The sequence below is a fragment of the Ananas comosus genome, unplaced genomic scaffold, assembly GCF_001540865.1.
Source record: "Ananas comosus cultivar F153 unplaced genomic scaffold, ASM154086v1, whole genome shotgun sequence".
Classification (NCBI taxonomy): Eukaryota; Viridiplantae; Streptophyta; class Magnoliopsida; order Poales; family Bromeliaceae; genus Ananas; species Ananas comosus.
In genome coordinates, this window is record NW_017893329.1 from 1 (window position 1) to 18,168 (window position 18,168).

The 18,168-nt window shown below is 36.5% G+C and overlaps 2 protein-coding genes across 4 annotated transcripts; one reads left to right on the forward strand and one right to left on the reverse strand.

Moving 5' to 3' along the window:
- The first annotated feature begins 100 nt into the window (after positions 1-100).
- Positions 101-7,577, forward strand: LOC109705632 (DEAD-box ATP-dependent RNA helicase 18). 3 transcript variants are annotated; one of them, XR_002214805.1, is made up of 12 exons: positions 107-444; positions 842-1,078; positions 1,884-2,144; positions 2,915-2,994; positions 3,109-3,214; positions 3,361-3,474; positions 4,654-4,752; positions 4,834-4,923; positions 5,500-5,606; positions 5,679-5,822; positions 6,254-7,041; positions 7,391-7,577. XR_002214805.1 is itself a non-coding variant. In XM_020226382.1 (11 exons), the coding sequence occupies exons 1-11, from the start codon at positions 172-174 to the stop codon at positions 6,257-6,259; spliced, it is 1,443 nt and encodes a 480-aa protein (XP_020081971.1). In that variant the 5' UTR covers positions 101-171; the 3' UTR covers positions 6,260-6,396. The 3 variants fall into 3 exon arrangements, 2 of the variants coding, with proteins under 2 accessions (XP_020081971.1, XP_020081970.1); XM_020226382.1 differs by lacking the exon at positions 7,391-7,577 and having other exon boundaries at positions 101-444; positions 5,679-5,748; positions 6,254-6,396; XM_020226381.1 differs by lacking the exon at positions 7,391-7,577 and having other exon boundaries at positions 6,254-7,180.
- Positions 7,480-18,143, reverse strand: LOC109705631 (cytosolic endo-beta-N-acetylglucosaminidase 1-like). The gene is made up of 11 exons (XM_020226380.1): positions 17,557-18,143; positions 16,846-16,983; positions 14,539-14,648; positions 14,350-14,461; positions 14,159-14,266; positions 13,850-13,962; positions 12,150-12,231; positions 10,544-10,624; positions 9,449-9,504; positions 8,717-8,852; positions 7,480-8,452 (listed from the first exon to the last, which is right to left on the reverse strand). The coding sequence occupies exons 1-11, from the start codon at positions 18,112-18,114 to the stop codon at positions 7,718-7,720; spliced, it is 2,229 nt and encodes a 742-aa protein (XP_020081969.1). The 5' UTR covers positions 18,115-18,143; the 3' UTR covers positions 7,480-7,717.
- Between the last annotated feature and the right edge of the window lie 25 nt (positions 18,144-18,168).

Sequence of the window (18,168 nt, forward strand, 5' to 3'; positions counted from 1 at the left end):
CACTATTGAACGAAGTCGGCGCTTCGCAAGAAGTCGTTGCAGCATTTAGTATCAGCGACGACTCTTAGGCGGTGACGAGTCACCTCCTAAAATCCTCCTTTAAAATAACAAAAAAAACCCTAGACCGAGAACTTCAGATAACCGCTGGAAGCCACTCCGCCACCCCCAACAATGGCGGTGGAGAGATCGGATGCTCCAAGCCGAGCCCTAACGACGACGCGCTTCTCCGACCTGCGCCCCTCGCTCTCCGACCCCGTCCTCGAAACCCTAACCCTAGGCGGTTTCCGCTTCTGCACCCCGGTCCAAGCCGCCACCATCCCCCTCCTTTGCGGCCACAAGGACGTCGCCGTCGACGCGGCCACCGGCTCCGGGAAAACCCTAGCCTTCGTTGTCCCCTTCGTCGAGATCCTTCGCCGATGCCCTTCTCCTCCCAAATCCAACCAGGTTCGATCCTTTGACTTCGGTTTCATTTGGCGTTTTGAAAAAGATTCTTTGTTTCTGAGTTCAATTGCAATTATGTAGGTTTAAAAAGTTGAAAAGGATGGGTAGAAGTTGGATTGTTTGGTCTATCGATGTTAATCCTTTTAGGGTTTTCGATTTTCCTTGTTTTTTGTTTTATGAAATCGAGAACTCGACTGTTCATTTGGTGAAGTGGAAGAATCCTTTTGTTCTTATTACTTTGTCTCAAGTTAAGATTATATTGATCTATCATTGCATCGTATGTTCTAATGTCCATGAAATGCACAATCTTGAAAAGATCAAGTGAAGGAAAAGTAGAAATATTTGGTTTTGTTAGTTGTATATTGTGATACTATTATAATTATATGCGCTTGTGTCTCAGGTCATGGGAATGATCATTTCTCCAACAAGAGAATTATCATCACAAATATACAATGTTGCAGAGCCTTTTTTTTCCACAATGCCGAACATGAGGTCTATGCTCCTCGTTGGAGGGGTAGATATAAAATCAGATATCAAGAAAATAGAAGATGAAGGTGTGAATGTATTGGTCGGAACTCCTGGGAAGCTACATGACATAATGGAGCGCCTGGACGTTTTAGACTTTCGAAATTTTGAGGTAACCTTTTATTCCTTGAAAAAGTTCTTATTCTGAACAATATTATTTGCACATGCTGAGTCTTATTTTGTCTGCCATAGTCACAGAATTCATTGTGGTATATATGCATATGTATAACTTGAAACTGCATCATAATAGTTATGGTCTAAAATGAAGATAGTTTACATGCTTAATGTAATCTTGAATTAGCTAGTACTTTTTTTCAGGATTGAAGGTTGTATTTGGGAACCATTAAATGGTATTTGGAATTTGATTTGAGGGATAATGTGGAGAGAACTATTTGACTTTCTTGTCAATGAAGTCGATCAGAAATATTATTTTGTTTACACATAGTTAAACATTGGCTTCTTGGCTTAGAGAATAGGGGAATCAACTGTTCAGTAAGAAAAAGGATGCATGGGGAATGTAATGGCGAAGAAGCTTTGAGCTTCCTTAATATAATTATCGTCCAGCTACTATATTTTACATCTCTCTCTCTATCTCTCTCTCTCTCTCTCTCTCTCTCTCTCTGTTGCTTGTTCAATTTATTTATATTTACTCTTTTCCTTTTATCTTCAATGTTGCTTATGGTTGACTTACAGTGACATTTTGTAACCCTTCTATTCTACTTTTTTTATTGATAAAGTTGTTTTTTTATTTAGATATGCTGCATATTCTTTCACTGCATATCTTTTGTTGTTAATATTTACTATATTAAGGTATTAATTTCTCAATAGCATTTCCTCTTTATCTCAATATTACATATTTCATGCTTACAAATAACTTTAATGCAGTATTTTTTATGTTTCACTCTTTGTTGAAGCAGATCCTGATTCTAGATGAGGCTGATAGGCTTTTAGATATGGGATTTCAGAAGCAAATTACTTCTGTCATATCTAGATTGCCAAAACTCCGAAGAACAGGCCTTTTTTCAGCAACTCAAACGGAGGCAGTTGAGGAACTTTCTAGGGCAGGATTAAGAAATCCTGTAAGAGTTGAAGTTCGTACAGAAACTAAAGCAGTAGGCGATGTGGGGAACTCACAAGACCTAGCCTCTTCAAGAACACCTCTAGGGCTTCATATAGAGGTAAAAGTCCTCTGAAATTATTGTTTTGGAAATGTTACTAAGTTCAATGCTACGACAAAGTTTTTGACTATCTCTAAACTTCCAGAATGTTGATTTGGTATTCACCAATCACTTTTCAAGTTTGACATTTATGATTAGTGTCAAATCATGGCAACTAAGCTAGAGGAGTTTTTACACTTTTGCTAAACGAAGATTATTGATGTTGATTAAGGTATAGCGAAAAGCCAACCATAGGTTTGCAGGATCTCGAAGTAGAGAGAAGAAGCAGAAGCACGGTTTGTGCTATGTACAACGTTAAACATTAGCCAAATACCATGCTTCTGCTCTCTCTCTCTCTCTCTCGTTTTGGATTTTGAGTAACATGCACCAGGCTTGTTATCATATCACACTACTATTATGTGCTACTAAGGTTCAGAAAGATCCGTGAGTTTTGCTGATAAGTGTCAACATATTGAGATAACTTTTTTCCTTATATTTTAATGAGTAAATTTCTATTTAGCAAGATAATGAGGCAATGATCATAGACCAATTCCATTTCTTGATTCAACTTTCTTATCTTCACCTGCAATAAATAGTAATGATTTGCAGTTACCATTATATGAACTTGCACTATTATCTTGGTGCTTCTAAACCTAAATTTTTAACTTAAATGTATCAATAAGCATGTAAATTGAGAGCATTACCATGTTTCTGGCAAATCTCATCTTTTAGCCTCACTTTTCTCTCTTGCAGCACTCATTTCCTTTTCCTTTCTTTACCTTTTTGTGCAGTATATGGTATGTGAAGCACCGAACAAGTCATCACAGCTTGTTGACTTCCTATTGAAGAACACGTCTATGAAGATAATAGTGTATGGTTATACATTTGACAATTGGGTCCTTATTTTTCTATTTATGTACGTAAGGTGGACTCAGTGCAGTGGTTAGCTAATAGAATACCTTCTTTCTGTTTTACTTCACAACAGATATTTCATGACATGTGCTTGTGTTGACTACTGGGGGATCATCCTTCCCCAACTAAACATGCTTAAGGGTTCTTCAATAATTTCTCTTCATGGGAAGATGAAGCAGGTAGGGTCACTGATGCGATTAGAATTTTTTTTTTTTTTTTACTTTTTTTTTCTTTTATTATTTCTTACGGAGTGGACTTTTTTTAAAAAAATCTATAAGGCTATATCTTTTGTTTTGAATTTTCCATTCCATAATTTTTTCTGTAGAGTGCGAGGGAGAAAGCATTGGCATCTTTCACAGCTCTATCAAGTGGTATCTTACTTTGCACAGATGTTGCAGCAAGGGGACTTGACATTCCAGGTGTCGATTGGATTGTGCAGGTAGATTTTGGTGTACTTGGTCAGACCTATTTATGTAATTAATTAGATGCCTTGTGTGTGTTTCATTAGCAGTAAGGCTTGACTGTAGGGAGCAAATACAACAACTGAGACATACAGCTTGATAATATAGGCCTCCAAATATTTGTTTCCTTTGTTCCATTTCTTGTAAATTGTAATAAGCGCGATGAATCAGCCGTCGTGAAATTTTATCAAATTGGAAAATTTATTGATATAGCTTCTAAATTTCTTTTCCAAAATCTCACACTATCTTTAATTTTTGCAATTTCGAGTTTAGAAGAGATAAATTTAACGCTTGCCCAAGGCTGTTATAACAATTCTTAGGAAATGGATGGGAGCATGCAATCTCTAAATGAGATGTATAAAAGTTGTTAACCTCTAAACAATCAGTGTTTGTGTGATATATCAGATGCTTTTCTAAGTCTTTATTCATTTGCATTGTTCTGACTATTGTTGAGGCCACTTCGGGAAAGATCTGTTTCCTTATATGTTAAGAAGTCCATTGGCGGGTTTGCTGTTTCTAATCTCATTTTTATTGAGTTGGGCTCAAATCATAGGATAGTAGGTTAAACATTACTAACATGAAAATCCATCATGCAAATTGCTGACAGGAAAGATATAAATGCAATTGTTTCCCATGCCTAAGAAGTTCATTGTGTCTTGTACAACACCCTTTTCTGATGGAAGTTAATTAATCTACTCTGAAAAGATCTGTTTCCTTATATTTTAAGAAGTCCATTGGCGCGTTTGCTGTTTCTAATCTCATTTTTATTGAGTTGGGCCCAAATCATAGGATAGTAGGTTAAATATTACTAATGTGAAAATCCATCATGCAAATTGCCGACAGGAAAGATATAAATGCAATTGTTTCCCATGCCAAAGAAGTTCATTGTGTCTTGTACAACACCCTTTTCTGATTGAAGTTAATTAATCTACTCTGAAAAGTATTATGAACTGTTTGAAGCGAATGTATTATCTCAATCAATAGGATATAACACCATTCATTCAATAAATAATGTTCTTTGAACTTTATCGTCATTGTAGTTTCTTTCTAGAATAATTACCATTACAGTGTTGAAAATGTGGAGTCTCATTTTGTTTATGAGGAATGATTTTATTTGATTTGCTATTGATTTTATTTGAGTCGCTATTGTCATCCAGTATGATCCACCTCAAGATCCAAATGTCTTCATACATCGAGTAGGCCGAACTGCACGGATTGGTCGACAAGGAAGTGCTATTGTATTTCTCTTGCCCAAGGTTTGGCTGAGCTTGTACTGCTTACGAAGAATTTACTTATTCATCTTCTGCTTTATAGCTTAGTCAAAATTTCATGTGCAGGAGGACGCTTATGTCGAGTTCCTGAGGCTTAGGCGTGTGCCTCTCAAGGAGAGGCAATGTTTAGATAATGCTGAAGATATTGTTCCCCAGGCATGTAGCTGTCATCTAAAGTCTGTTTATAGCTACAGATAAATTATGTGAATATTCATATTTATTTTTTGCTGATGTTTAGATACATTTCATATTATATGCTTCAGATGGAACTAAATAATAGTGATGGTAAAGTATTCAGATGCTGCTATATTGCCTAATTAATTTTTTCCTCTTATCAATGCATTTCAATCTTGTACTTGAACAGCACTTCCATTAATGTCTTCATTTGGTGCATTTAAAAGATGCCATGTTAGCTCCTACATATGAACTAAATAATTGATATAACTATCGGATGATGATTCAGACAAATCAAAGGCTTAATTGACCAGTCACAAGAAGATATGCTGCTTATATTAGCATTTTCCATGTATAACATTCTTTCCTTGAAAAAGTAAAATGCATTTCATTTGCTAACACGAGGAAACATATAATGATGTTTTCAGTTTTCTTATATTCAAATCATTTACATTGTGTAAGCGTCCTTATCATATTTCGTGGACCCAAGACATTTTCTCCATACAAATTAACTGCCACTTGAAATCATCTTATAGAGTGTGAATATCAATATCACAGATAAGAGCTGCTGCAAAAGAAGACCGAGATGTTATGGAGAAAGGGCTTAAAGCATTCGTCTCGTACATCCGTGCATACAAAGAGCACCAGTGCTCTTACATCTTCAGGTCAAATACATTGCTTAAAAAAAGATATCATTTTCGGAGGCTTAGTGTTCTCTAAGATCAGCAATTTTTCAGGTGGAAAGAACTGGAAATCGGAAAATTGGCCATGGGATATGGCTTGCTTCAGATCCCTTCAATGCCAGAGGTGAAGCATCATTCTCTCTCTGTAGATGAATTTTCCCCTGTAGACGATATTGACGTGATGCAGATCAAGTACAAGTAAGCATGCTACTCTCAACAAAGCTATCTAATTAATTTCTTGCATATATATCCTGTTGTTACAAATATGTTTTTCTCTGATTGAATTTTTTCTAACACAAATCAACTTCCTTCCATGAATTGGATGACTACACAGCTCAAGTATAGTTTCTAACAAATTACACATTCTTGTGTGTAAATAGATGAATGTGCAGGGATACATATACACGTAAAAGCCCCTTTAAATTTTTATCTTTTCCATTATGTCCTTATGGGCATATTTAATTAGCATTACAATTAGGCATAGAGATTTCTTAAGGTTGGTTAAGCTTGAGAATATGTGATTATTTCCTAGAGATTTCTTAAGGTTGGTATGGTTAGCTTGAGAACATGTGATTATTTCCTATCGATGGCAAATCTCCTCTGATTATTCTCCTATTTACTAAATCTAGAGATAAAGCTCGAGAAAAGCAACGCCAGAAGACTTTGCAAAGAAAGGAACCTGATGCTTTTCACGGACCAAAAACGGAAAGAAACAAGAAGCCAGATCTAGAAAAAGCTGCAGCTATCACAAGGAAGAAAACAGGCAGACAACGCCGTGCAACTCAGACGAAAGAGGATGACGAAGAATTGGAGCAGGAATATCGCTTACTTAAAAAGCTGAAGCGAGGAGCGATCGACGAAGATGAATATGAGAAGCTTACAGGCTTCAGAAACTTTGATGAGGAAGATCCATCAGACGACAATCTTGATGAGCTTGGCAAGAAAACTTCCAAGGTAAAGAAAATTAAAGGAGCAAAACACAAGCAAAGAGGAAATGCAAAAGGGTCTGCTAGAAATTCTAAAGGTAATAAGAATTCGAAGGGTAAATTGAAATCTAAAGTCAATAAAATAAGGAAATAATTAGGATGTGATCATTTCAGCTGTTTTATACACGTTTATTCACAACTGCGTGGAACTTAGAAAATTGCACAAAAGGCAACTTCTTGCAAGACCTGTTGTGGAAGATAAGGGCTAAGTAGAAGATTAAGAACCCCAACTTGACCAGGATGGTCAGAGTAATCAGCTCGCTTCCATTTTGAGGGCAGTGTTGATCTACAAAGCTTAGTTGAGATTAACTGGAGTAAACATGAATAATACAGCTAAAGGGTTTAGGCGGTGCATCCTTCAACCTGTTTTGCTTTCTCGACATGATGAATGCTCCAACCAGTGAATCAACGGAAGGTAGAACCAAAGCAATGTAAGTATCACTTTGTTATACCCCAGGAATTTTGCGTGTAGTCCACAATGCATCTATATATGCTTGTAAGTTTTGAACGCATGCCTGTTCTATATTTATTCCTTCTCATTCCCAATGTCTTTGGCTTGGAACTCTAAAATGGCACTGAAGAAGTTCTAGCAAAAATAGCGTTGAATTTATTTGGACACCAGAATTACACAAGGGTACTTAGCTCGATCAAAATGTGGTATCAGTCATACATATCCACATCTGGTATCCTTTTTTATGTGACTAAACAAGTAGATGAGCTGTTTAATCTCTAAGCCAGTATGCGTAAGTTATTAACATATTTCAAACTACCATATTGCAGCCTATTATCTAATGGAATAAGCAAAATGTCACAGCTGTTGTAGAGCAAACAATCCACTTTCTGCCCAAGACAAGTGAAGAAAATCATGATTGATAAAAGTACATTGTATATTGTACCAAATTTTATTTATTCTAACGATTCAATTATAGTGATACAACAACACAATCAAATAACTTAACAATTTTCAGTATTGCGGCTCTCTTTGGTTATCACAAAAGTCATGTTGTTGCTTTGCACTCCTGCTATATCATTGGGCTTTCACCAACATAATGAAAACATGCACTGCTGGTATAGCTTTAACCAGTTACATCTAAATTATTGTATTCTTCAACAGTCTAAGATAAATGTAGGTGATTTCTCAATTTCCTGACAACTGCCATCGTATGCACAGATTTGAATGATAAATCTGAGACATGTAACTTCACTTGGAACATCTAGATCCGATACATAAAATGCCTCAACTCGAGCAACCCCAAGATATGTTCTCTCCACGGAGTTCCCACCAGAGTTGGCCATTTGCTTTTCGACGTATATATTATACTTCATGAAGGAATCTGTATATGCATCCGCCAATTTCCATACAATTTTGAGACTAACATTTCTAGTTCCGTTAGAATCTGGGGCCCATGAAATGCACTGGCCTTCGGTAACCCATGCATTTGCCTGAGGGAATTGCATGCTCTGTTCAGAATTTCTAATGCTTATATGGCCAATCGATGCACAATAGGGGAAAGACTCATCGCTAATTCCCTCAGGATATCCAAAACCTAAGCTTTTTCTGGATGCTGGTTTGGTTGGATTTAGCCTTCTCAAAATACATGTGGCATTGATACCAGTTAGAGTGTAGCCACCCAAGCGGAGAGTTGCTTTGTAAAGAATCCAAGATGTGATACCTGGGCTCTCCATCTTTTCTGCTTGAATGATTTTATAGTATTGACTTTTAGAGGGGTCCAGAGAGGGGAATGAGTCAACATCATTGGTGATGAGAGCATACATTACGCCATCAGTTTCGGATGATAATTCGAGGCACAATGCTAGGATAGAATCCCTATCAGATTTCACCTGCATAAGAATCACGAGAAAATATCATATGCACGTGTTTTATTTATTGATTATCTATTATGTTTATCATTAATGCTTCTGATACTGAATCAAAGAAGATTATATATTTCAGAAGCATAGCAGTCGCAACCTAAAGTTGCTTGGATCCATTACGGTTGTTTTATAGCTGAACCAGTTAGTTAACTCTAAATAGATAAAGTTAAACATCTAATTGGAGTTACAATACCAATTACGATCATCTTGTAAAGCTGGACGGTAACTTACAGAATATGAAATGTAGATGGGTAAATCCTCCAAAGGAAGTTTTGCAACAAAAAGCCGCGTTGAGAAAAGAGTGCTCTGTTGAATATTTCCTTTGACTGTAATGCTTCCCCCTCCACTATAAGGTGCATCCTTAAAACTACCAATCATAATGCAGTTTAGCAGAAGAGGAGAGGGGAAAAAAAATAAATGAAATCACAATTTGCAAAAAGGGGGAAAATAAGAATATGTAACTACAAAGAGACAAATATATGATCAGAATTACATCTGAGACCAAAACTTCTAATATCAGAAAGCATAAACCTTTAAAAAGCGATTAATATCTTGCTTTTAAGGGATAGATAAATATTGCTTGCAGTAACACCAGTCAATGATTATGCTTAAGGGAATAGTATGGAATATAAAATTGAAATACTAGATAATGGAAACCAGAAGTATTATTTCTGACTACATACCACTAGATCCTTATATTTTCTGGCAATTTGCTATCCATAGAAAAGGTCAAATCTTTGTATCAACCAACTTAGTAACCACAATAAGTCTATTCAACAGAAATAAATTTAATCATTTGAAGCCTTTGAGATTGTAAATCTCATACAGGATGCTAAACAAAGCATACATAAGTATGCCATTTTTAAATCATAAAAATGAATCAGTATGGCGTGAGTTTAATGAGATCATCTGCTGAAAATACAATTCAAATAACTTGCACCATAAACAGAACCACAAACTTACTTGACGAAAGCTTGCATAGAAGTTTGAGTTGGATCTACAAAATAATTGAGGGCAGGCTGTGACAAAAAAGTCTTCATGAGAAGATAATAATATGCCTTACAGTAAATGGTAAAAGAAATAGAGTAAGCAGTGGCAAATATGAGGAAAACATTACAAGTAATGGATAAAAACCAACAAATATCATCAATTAATTGCTTAAAGGATTTTGTTAACACTATAGAGTGTTAATACAACATCTTAGCCCTGGTCAAGAGCTCAGATAACTAGAGGCTAAATGTAAGACGTTCCTCAATGAAAGAAGCCGAAAGAAACAATATATTCGATCATCGATCATCAATCAGTTCCAGGTTCTGTATTAGTCATTACTGCCAACGCACTAAGAGAAGAAATGACTAATATAGAACCACTTGATGACCAGTCGATTAGTTTCTAGGACATATAACTACCTCTACGTAATTGATGACAGCTTGATTCGCTTGACCACTAAATGCAAAATGACTAAAATTGAGCAAACAAGCGATGTGCCGAGCCCAAAGAGGACTTGAGCAATGGGAAGGCATGCAATGGAAGAAAAAAGAATAAGCAATTTGGCAGTTTGAAAAACAACCTGGTGGTTATTTACTTTGATACTCAGGGACTACATCATTAGTAGGAAGTAAATCAAAAGTGGAAGACTCGAGTTTCAAATTAGGAAGCTATGTTCAGTTCTACAGAACAGATCACTCTCGAGTTAAAAATTTTGCCCTCTCTAAGTGAGGCCTAAATACTACATATAATTAAGAGGATAAAGTTACTCAAAAATGTTTTTTAAAGATTGTATTATGCCACTTTTCTTTTCTTCATCCACATTTTTACCTGGCCTGTTGCAGAAAACATGTAAAGCAGTCAATATTATAAGTGTCATGCGGCAAACTTGTTCTGTTAGGACAATAAGAGTAAACAAAACTAACCTGTACATATCGAATATATTCATTCTTTTTCAGCATAAAAAAACCATATAAAAAAGTACATGCTTAAGAAAACTGTCTCTAAAGCAAAATCAGTTTGCAGTACAATATCTTTGATGACAATGCAGTGACTAAACCACAGTAGTACCTGAAAACCTTGACAAGAAATATTAGTCCATGGATAATCAGCTACTTGCACACCTTCAACAGAAACATAATAACCATGTCCCTGGATTAGATTCAAGGTTCAAAGATTATTAAGATTATTTAAGTAATTTATCTTTGCAACAAAAGAAAGAAAGCAAGAAACACTACTAGGTTCATTCTAGATCCAGAAATACTGATGAGAATGGACCTATTGAGAGTAGATGTATGAGATCAAATATATAATAGAGAGCAGCACGGTTATTGAACACTATTGCATTTAAGTAGATATTACAGCTTAACTAGAATAGCATAATGTTTAAGTAATTGTATTAACAGATTGTTCCTCAAATAAATGAAAAGAAACGTGTTTGCAATAGAAGGTCGACCACAATTAAAAATATAATGGGAACAGTAAACAGTCCAGCCAAATATAGCCAAGAAAATGAAAATATCTAGAATTTTTAACCACCAAAAAAAAGGAGTCAGGGTCAGATCATGTGGCATATTCTGAAATGTATATAAATGGTAACAAAGTATTGGCTGTAATGATCATAGCAGAATAATATAGTCTATAACCAGGATAACCAGAATCATTCTGAGTATGTAGGACATGAACGTACAGTTTGATTAGAAAAAATATACAACTAATTTGCTAATTAGCCTTAAGCACAATCACTCAATTGAACAGAAATAGTGCAAAAATAACATTATCTGTTTCCATCCTTAATTCCATTCTGCTCTCCTGCATTTCCTCTCCTTGTTTACTCTTATTTCTTTTTCTACATAAGAGTATGTTCACAGTTAATGGTTTCAATTACTGTCTCTAAAGAATAAAAAAAAAATCAGCTGCCGCTATTCCCTTAGAAATTCAGCCCCATCACATCAGGCAGGAAATCAAAGAATTCTGCTTTCCTGCGTTTCCTCTCCTTGTTTACTCTTATTTCTTTTTGTACTCTTATGTTCACAGTTAATGGTTTCAATTACCGTCTCTAAAGAATCAGAAAAAAAAAAAAAAGCTGCCGCTATTCCCCTAAGGTACCGTTTGGTTCGGGTATAATAAAGAACTAGCTATTACAGGATAGGTACAAGTATGGGGATAAGAAAAATAGCGTTTGGATGAAAATTGGGTTATTCCCAGGGATAAGAAAAATAGCGTTTGAATAGATAATATGGAATAAGAAAAATATTAGATAGTTTTATATAGAAAATGGAGGTGTTGGTGGGGATAGTTATAACTGGTAATTATAGGTAACCGAGAACTATTGTTCTCGGGTAAAAAATTAGCATTTGGGTATAAAGAGGGGGATAAGGGCCTATCCCTATCCCTATCCCCTAACCAAACATTGCCTGAAATCCAGCCCCGTCACATAATTCAGGCAGGAAATCAAAGTAATCCCAAAAAAAAGGAAATCAACAGTTTTCTACAGTATTGGCCAAAACTGCATTTCATGCCTGATCGCATCAAGTTAAATGAAATGTGATACACATGGAATCTATTTGACCGCAGAGTCAACATATACATAGTATAACTTAAACATACAGCAGCATATTCTCCCTTTCAGGAATAGGAGAATGAAAGAAAACCAGATATAAAATTGGAAACCAACCTGATCAAAATTTGAGTAGAAAGGCAGTAATTTTGGATAGGTTTGAAGTATTCCCCATGATTGTTCAACGAGGCCCCACCAACTGCAAGTTCAATTAAAGGACCTCAAAACTGCAAATATTCAACTTAGTCACAAACAAAGAGTGCATCTTAACTTGAGAAATTATCATCAAGGAATTATATTATAGCATGTATTCCAGTTTTTACAAGCAAGTCCGGTATCCAAAGTGCCATGACTATTTATTGGCTGAAAACCCCCAATTCTAATTTTAGTGCCTTCTAGACTTCAATTTAACATTAATTAATCCTAATTGTACCACATCAGAAAGCATCTGATTTAACTCCCTATGTTGAAAGTAGGTGATAAATGTACAACGTAAGATTAAGTACATGAAACAATCTTCATCCCCGTGCAAAGAATGCTTGTTGGCACTTTGAGTTAAGACAATTGACTAGGAATTGATACCACATGATGCTGGTATCATCATTGTAAAAGCATCTTATAAGAAAAACAAATAAACACAAAGAAACAAGGTAAAGGGAAGGTTTCTGAAAGGTATAGGAGTTCAATTACTAGCTCCTACTTCCTTGAGCGCTTGTTGGAGAAGGAAGTAGAATCTATTCAACTAGGAAATGATGCACTAGAAGACAAGAAATGAATGCCAATTACACACACACACACACACACACACACACACATATGTGTATAATAAGGTCTCACAAGTTGTAAAAATATAGTAAAGGTCAAAAGGAACTAGAAGGCCTTAAATGAGATCAAATATTACATGTATTGAACAAAGAAAAACCATTGCTGACTTCCTTCAAAAACCTAGTAAGCACCTCTAAACAAAAGAATTGGGACAGCCACATTTCTTTGTAGTGTTAAAGAGTTCAGACCAGAACGATGCTTCCAGCAATGTCAAGTGCAGCTGGTGCTGCATTATGATGGTGTATAAAACAAGGCCAGAGCAGTAAAAGAATATCAAAATAATTGAAAGGAAAAAGAACGAACAAAACAGAAAGAGGACATGAGAGAGGAAGTATCTAACAATTATCACCCAAAGAAGGCACCATTACTGGTTTTATCTCACATGGAGGACAAGAAGAATTCACAACCCAAAGCTCCAATTAATGTATTCTCTGTTATTGAAAGATTCATAGCAACATGGTCTTCAAAGAAACTAGCATACCCTAGTTTTCATCTAATGGATAACTTAACGAGGGGACTCTTGGCCCTTGGTTTGCACTAGCGCAGCTCACTCCATTGCGAGCCGCAGTAGTGCAGTCGAGCAGAGCTCTATGTTGGACTCCAATTCGACATTGTTTTCTGCATTTGTAGGCCTTAGGGCCTGCTAACATGAATGATAAAACCTCCGTAAATAGGTAGGCTGGCACTAGTGCGTGCTACTGCAGGCACAAAAGCAAGGCAAAACAGATCCTAAATCAGAAAAGTCGTATAGCTGAATAAGAGGTATATAAAGCTCTAAAACTGAATTATTTACTTATACATCTAATGGTGCAAACAAAATCACTAGGAAGCTAATATCAGTTATTAATAACTAGCTTAAGCAGAAAATTAGCATCATTTTTATGAACAAAATTCCCATCGGACGAATGCAACACTTCCTATCTGGATTTCTCTGTTCTTGCAAAATCTAAAAAATCTGCACTTCTCCAAATTAAATCAGAGAGTACATTTACCGATTTTGTGCAGACTGAAAGTCAGGTTCTTGCTTTGTTTCATATACCCATCCAGGAGCAAATATAGCAGCTGAAATATCCTCCTTTTTCAGTAAATCAAGGGCCACATTTGTCTGTCAAACACAGAAAAAAGGAACAAATGTATGAATATTATGGTGAGAGTCTGTATAGAATATTTTTAGCAATCAATGCTAAAGATCAATATACCCTTTTATCAAACTCTGATTTTGTGCAACTAAACTTCCACTCCTACATAATATAGAGCTGATACAAACAATTAAGAGATCTTCAAAGTTTGAAATGGCGTACATTCCATTGCCCACCTCCAAAGGTGTTTCTGCCAAAAACATCAATTCCCATGTACACATCAAACTTCCTCTCACCAGCAACAGCAGCTGAATACTCTGGGTACTTTTCCTGCAAGAATCAAATTTATCTAATTGAGAGAGGTGAAAAAAAAAAATAGCTTCTCATAAGTTGGAATAAAAACTGCTACTAACATTCCAAGTGTAATTGACAAAAATGCCGTCACACAAATCAAAAAATGGTTTGTTCTTCCCATTCAATTGGTCTTGCCAATCAAGTTGACCATCTTTAGTCACAGCATCATACCTGCATGGAAATTATCAGGCTATAATGAATTGATGTTTTTGATGATTAGAAAACAAAATAGTTTTTTGAAAGATCACCATATAACCAAAGATCCAGGAACATAAGAGTGCATAGTCTCCGTTAGATGATGCAAAAACTCTTTCAAGTTATCAATTAGCTGGGAGTCCAGATTAACCTCCAAATTGATCTGAAATTCAGAAAATTAAATGAATCAGCTCAAAAGGCATAATTAAAAACGTTAGCTAGCATTCAAGAGTTCACAAATGATCCCCATATTTCTCTCCAGGAATGAGTGCTGGATCAGGCTTAAGCAGTTTAAACCCAGATTGAATCAAGGTCAATTCGTATCCAACCGACTTCTCAAAAATACTAACCTATCTGATCTCAAACCCAGAAAGATTCTATTGAACTCGTATAGTTTAATCTGGTTTACAACTAGGATCCCAAAATATAACTCAATCCAGAAAAATAGACAAAACATCAAAACGAGCAACTGGTTACAAATAACAGCATAACCTTATGTTGAATAAATAAACAGCTTTCCCTACAAACTAACAAAATTTAAAACTAGAAGAACCATAAGATAAACAGAGGGAAACCAAGAAATCAAACGTATGAGGAACGATTCCTACAAAATGACTATCGACTTACATTTCCATCATGAAGCACAAAAAGGGAAATCTCAAGAATAAGGGATATCTACAGCTCACGACCCTTCAACTGCATGAAAAAAAAAAATGAGGCTTCTAGGAAGGATCAGTGCCAATTGGTTCGATACATTTTTTGACCTACAAGAATCAACCAACCAAAATGGTGCACAGAGAGAGAGAGAGAGAGAGAGTTATTTCAATCAGCAATGGTGGCAACGAAAGCGAGTTAAGTGTGAATCAATGAAGTTTATTAGGATAGCTAATGTAGAAGTACTATTAGAACACAATTCAAACTTAAAAAGGATTACTACACAAATTTTACCAACAACAACAGTTCTAACGTTACACTTCTAAAAGTTTTCAGCATGGTTCATGGTCAATGAATAAAGCAAAGGGGTTTCCAAGAAACTTGCACAATCATGAATCTAGGGCTGGCAAATGAGCGAGCCGGCTCGCGTTCGACTCGATATTTGGCTCGCTCGAGCTCGACTCGAAATTAAATGAGCCGAGCTTGAACAAAAAAAAAGGCTCGAAATTCATTTCAAGCCGAGCTTGAGTATTACTCGGCTCGTTCGAATTAGGCTCGAAAGTATAGAGGATCTGGTGCTTTCGATTTTTTGATTCTTAGATCAATCCCTTTAATCATTTCTTATCTTTGAATTAATACTATTATTATCTTGTAGGGACAACTCAATCCTAAGGATATTATTTAATCCTAGGGGGGACCGCAATCATCCCAACTAGGGCTGGCAAATGAGCGAGCCGGCTCGCGTTCGACTCGATATTTGGCTCGCTCGAGCTCGACTCATAGTAGTTTTACACTATATATATATATATATATTAAAAAATATATAAATATATTATATTTTAATTATATATAGGCTGAGTGAATAATCTGAGTTTAGTTAAAATTGGGCCAATATTGTTAGCACATAAAAACAAACCCAATAGACAAATAAAAGAGCAAAATTTCACTAAATTTATACATTTTTCCTTTCTTTCTTTCTTTCTTTCTTTCACAGAGCTCTAAATTTTCGATATGTTTATCTCTTTCTCTTTTTCTATCTCTCACCCTAAGTGGCCAAGCCGGAAGCCCTCCAAGTTACCCAGTAACAGCATATACCCGTCGTTGCCTACCTTGCTATTAATTGTATGCTTGAGAAAATATACAGAATATTTTTAAAGTAAAAAATTATTATTTATATAAAATTTTAATTTTAGTTATATATGATTGGATAGTTTAATCCAATATTTATCTATATAATTTATTTATTTTTGATTGCATAAATGAAAATGAATAATATGGAGATTGAAGGCGAAAGAAAAGACATGTGAGGCGGAAAAGATTAGATATTCAACTCATAATTATTTTTCTTCATATTATAATACTATATTTCATATAATTATTTTGTACTTTAAACTATTACACATATGTTTGTATCAAATTATAGATAATATTCTATACAAATTAAACTATTAATCGTATGATGTTGAGAATTTCAAGCGGCTCATTTAGGGCTCGAGCTCGCTCGACTCGAAATTAGGCTCGCTCGAGCTCGGCTCGAATTAATTTCAATCCAAGCTTGAGCTTAAATTTAGGCTCGAAATTAATTTCAAGCCGAATTTGAGCCGAGGTAAGCTCGCTCGAGCTCGGCTCGTTTCCACCCCATTCATGAACCTACACTATAAAAAGCATTACCTAATATAGCAAAATGTAAGATTCAGTAGAAATACCTGCCAACCATCGAAACCCAAAGCGCTGGCAAGTTCTGCCAATCTCTCAGCATACATTCGAGCAGCACTTTTTGTCGCGAACAATGTCTCACAGACTACCTTACCAGCATCCCATTCTGCGAGGAATGTACCTAAAACCTTCATGCAAAGGCAACACCAAATCAAAAGGTGTCAAAGTTAAGAAATTCTGAACGGTTCAACATACAAGGAAATATGCACAATGATTAAATCAACTGTGATTTAGAAAAAGCAATAAGATGTCGTACAAGCTATAGAATATGTCTATCATCCATCCAAAAAAATGGTGCAGAAATAATAGATTACGACAAGCCATAGGGAAACTAAATAAGCCTTAAGCAAAGATGTATAGAAGACATGACCAAACAAATAATTATAAACTGCAGTCATCTAAAATTTCTAGATTAATTTACTGCAAGAAAAGGATATTCATCAAATATAACACAAAGAAAAACCACAAAACCAATGCGTAAAAGAATAATTCCATGCTGTTTGTCAAAGGAAAAAAGTAATATTCAAAGATCTTGTCATTATACTCTTCAAATTATTAGCATCTAAACCATGTGCGCTACGGTCATCAAAGAAACCATAATTCTTGAAAAAAAAAAATTAAAAAACCCTCTAAATCTCGATCTAATATAAGTACGCTACGGAGATGACAAAGATATAGACAAAAACAGGGGAAACGAATACCTTGACACCATGGGTATGCGCCGCATTGGTCCAGCACGGTGGGGGAAGCGTAACCAAGTAATGGGAGAAGTAGACGAACACGTCCATGAGGTGCCAGTGCCAGATAGCGTAGGCGTCGGCGTTGCTCCCTCCCTGCACCCACGCGTCGTCGCGGTACCCACCCTTCATGTCGTGGCACACGAGGATCCTCCGCCGCGGAGGGAGCGGCGCCGCCACCGCCGCCGCCGCCGCGGAGGAGGGAGGGAGGGGGGCGGAGGCCCTGTTGAAGGGGAAGTGGAAGGACTCGAAGTAGGACCGCGATTCTAGGGCACGGAGATCGGCGATGGGGTAGGAGATGGGAAGCGACGGCTCCGAGGGATCGAAGGGGGGATCCCACGGCCTCCGATCGTCGTCTCGGTTGGGCTCCAGGGCGTCGGCGGAGGCCATGGAGGAGCGGAACAGGAGGAGGAGGCGGCGGAGGAGGGGATCGAGGAGGAGGGGATCGAGGAGGAGGGTTTTTAGGGTTTTGAGGGTTCGGCGAGGATTTGGGAAAAGGGGGAGACGACGAGGGAGTGGCATAAGAGTCGTGTGAAAACCAAAAAAAAAAAAAAAAAAAAAAAAAAAAAAAACATC

Bases quoted from the DNA above. Each gene is read 5' to 3' on its own strand.
- LOC109705632 (XM_020226381.1), top strand. From the start codon at position 172: ATGGCGGTGGAGAGATCGGATGCTCCAAGCCGAGCCCTAACGACGACG. The intron at 2,145-2,914 runs GTAAAAGTCCTC...CTTTTTGTGCAG, and splicing joins CTCTAGGGCTTCATATAGAG to TATATGGTATGTGAAGCACC. The intron at 3,215-3,360 runs GTAGGGTCACTG...TTTTTTCTGTAG, and splicing joins TTCATGGGAAGATGAAGCAG to AGTGCGAGGGAGAAAGCATT.
- LOC109705631 (XM_020226380.1), bottom strand. From the start codon at position 18,114: ATGCCACTCCCTCGTCGTCTCCCCCTTTTCCCAAATCCTCGCCGAACC. The intron at 13,963-14,158 runs GTACGCCATTTC...TGTGTTTGACAG, and splicing joins TTGGAGGTGGGCAATGGAAT to ACAAATGTGGCCCTTGATTT. The intron at 12,232-13,849 runs GTAAATGTACTC...TTGAACTTGCAG, and splicing joins TTTCAGTCTGCACAAAATCG to TTGGTGGGGCCTCGTTGAAC.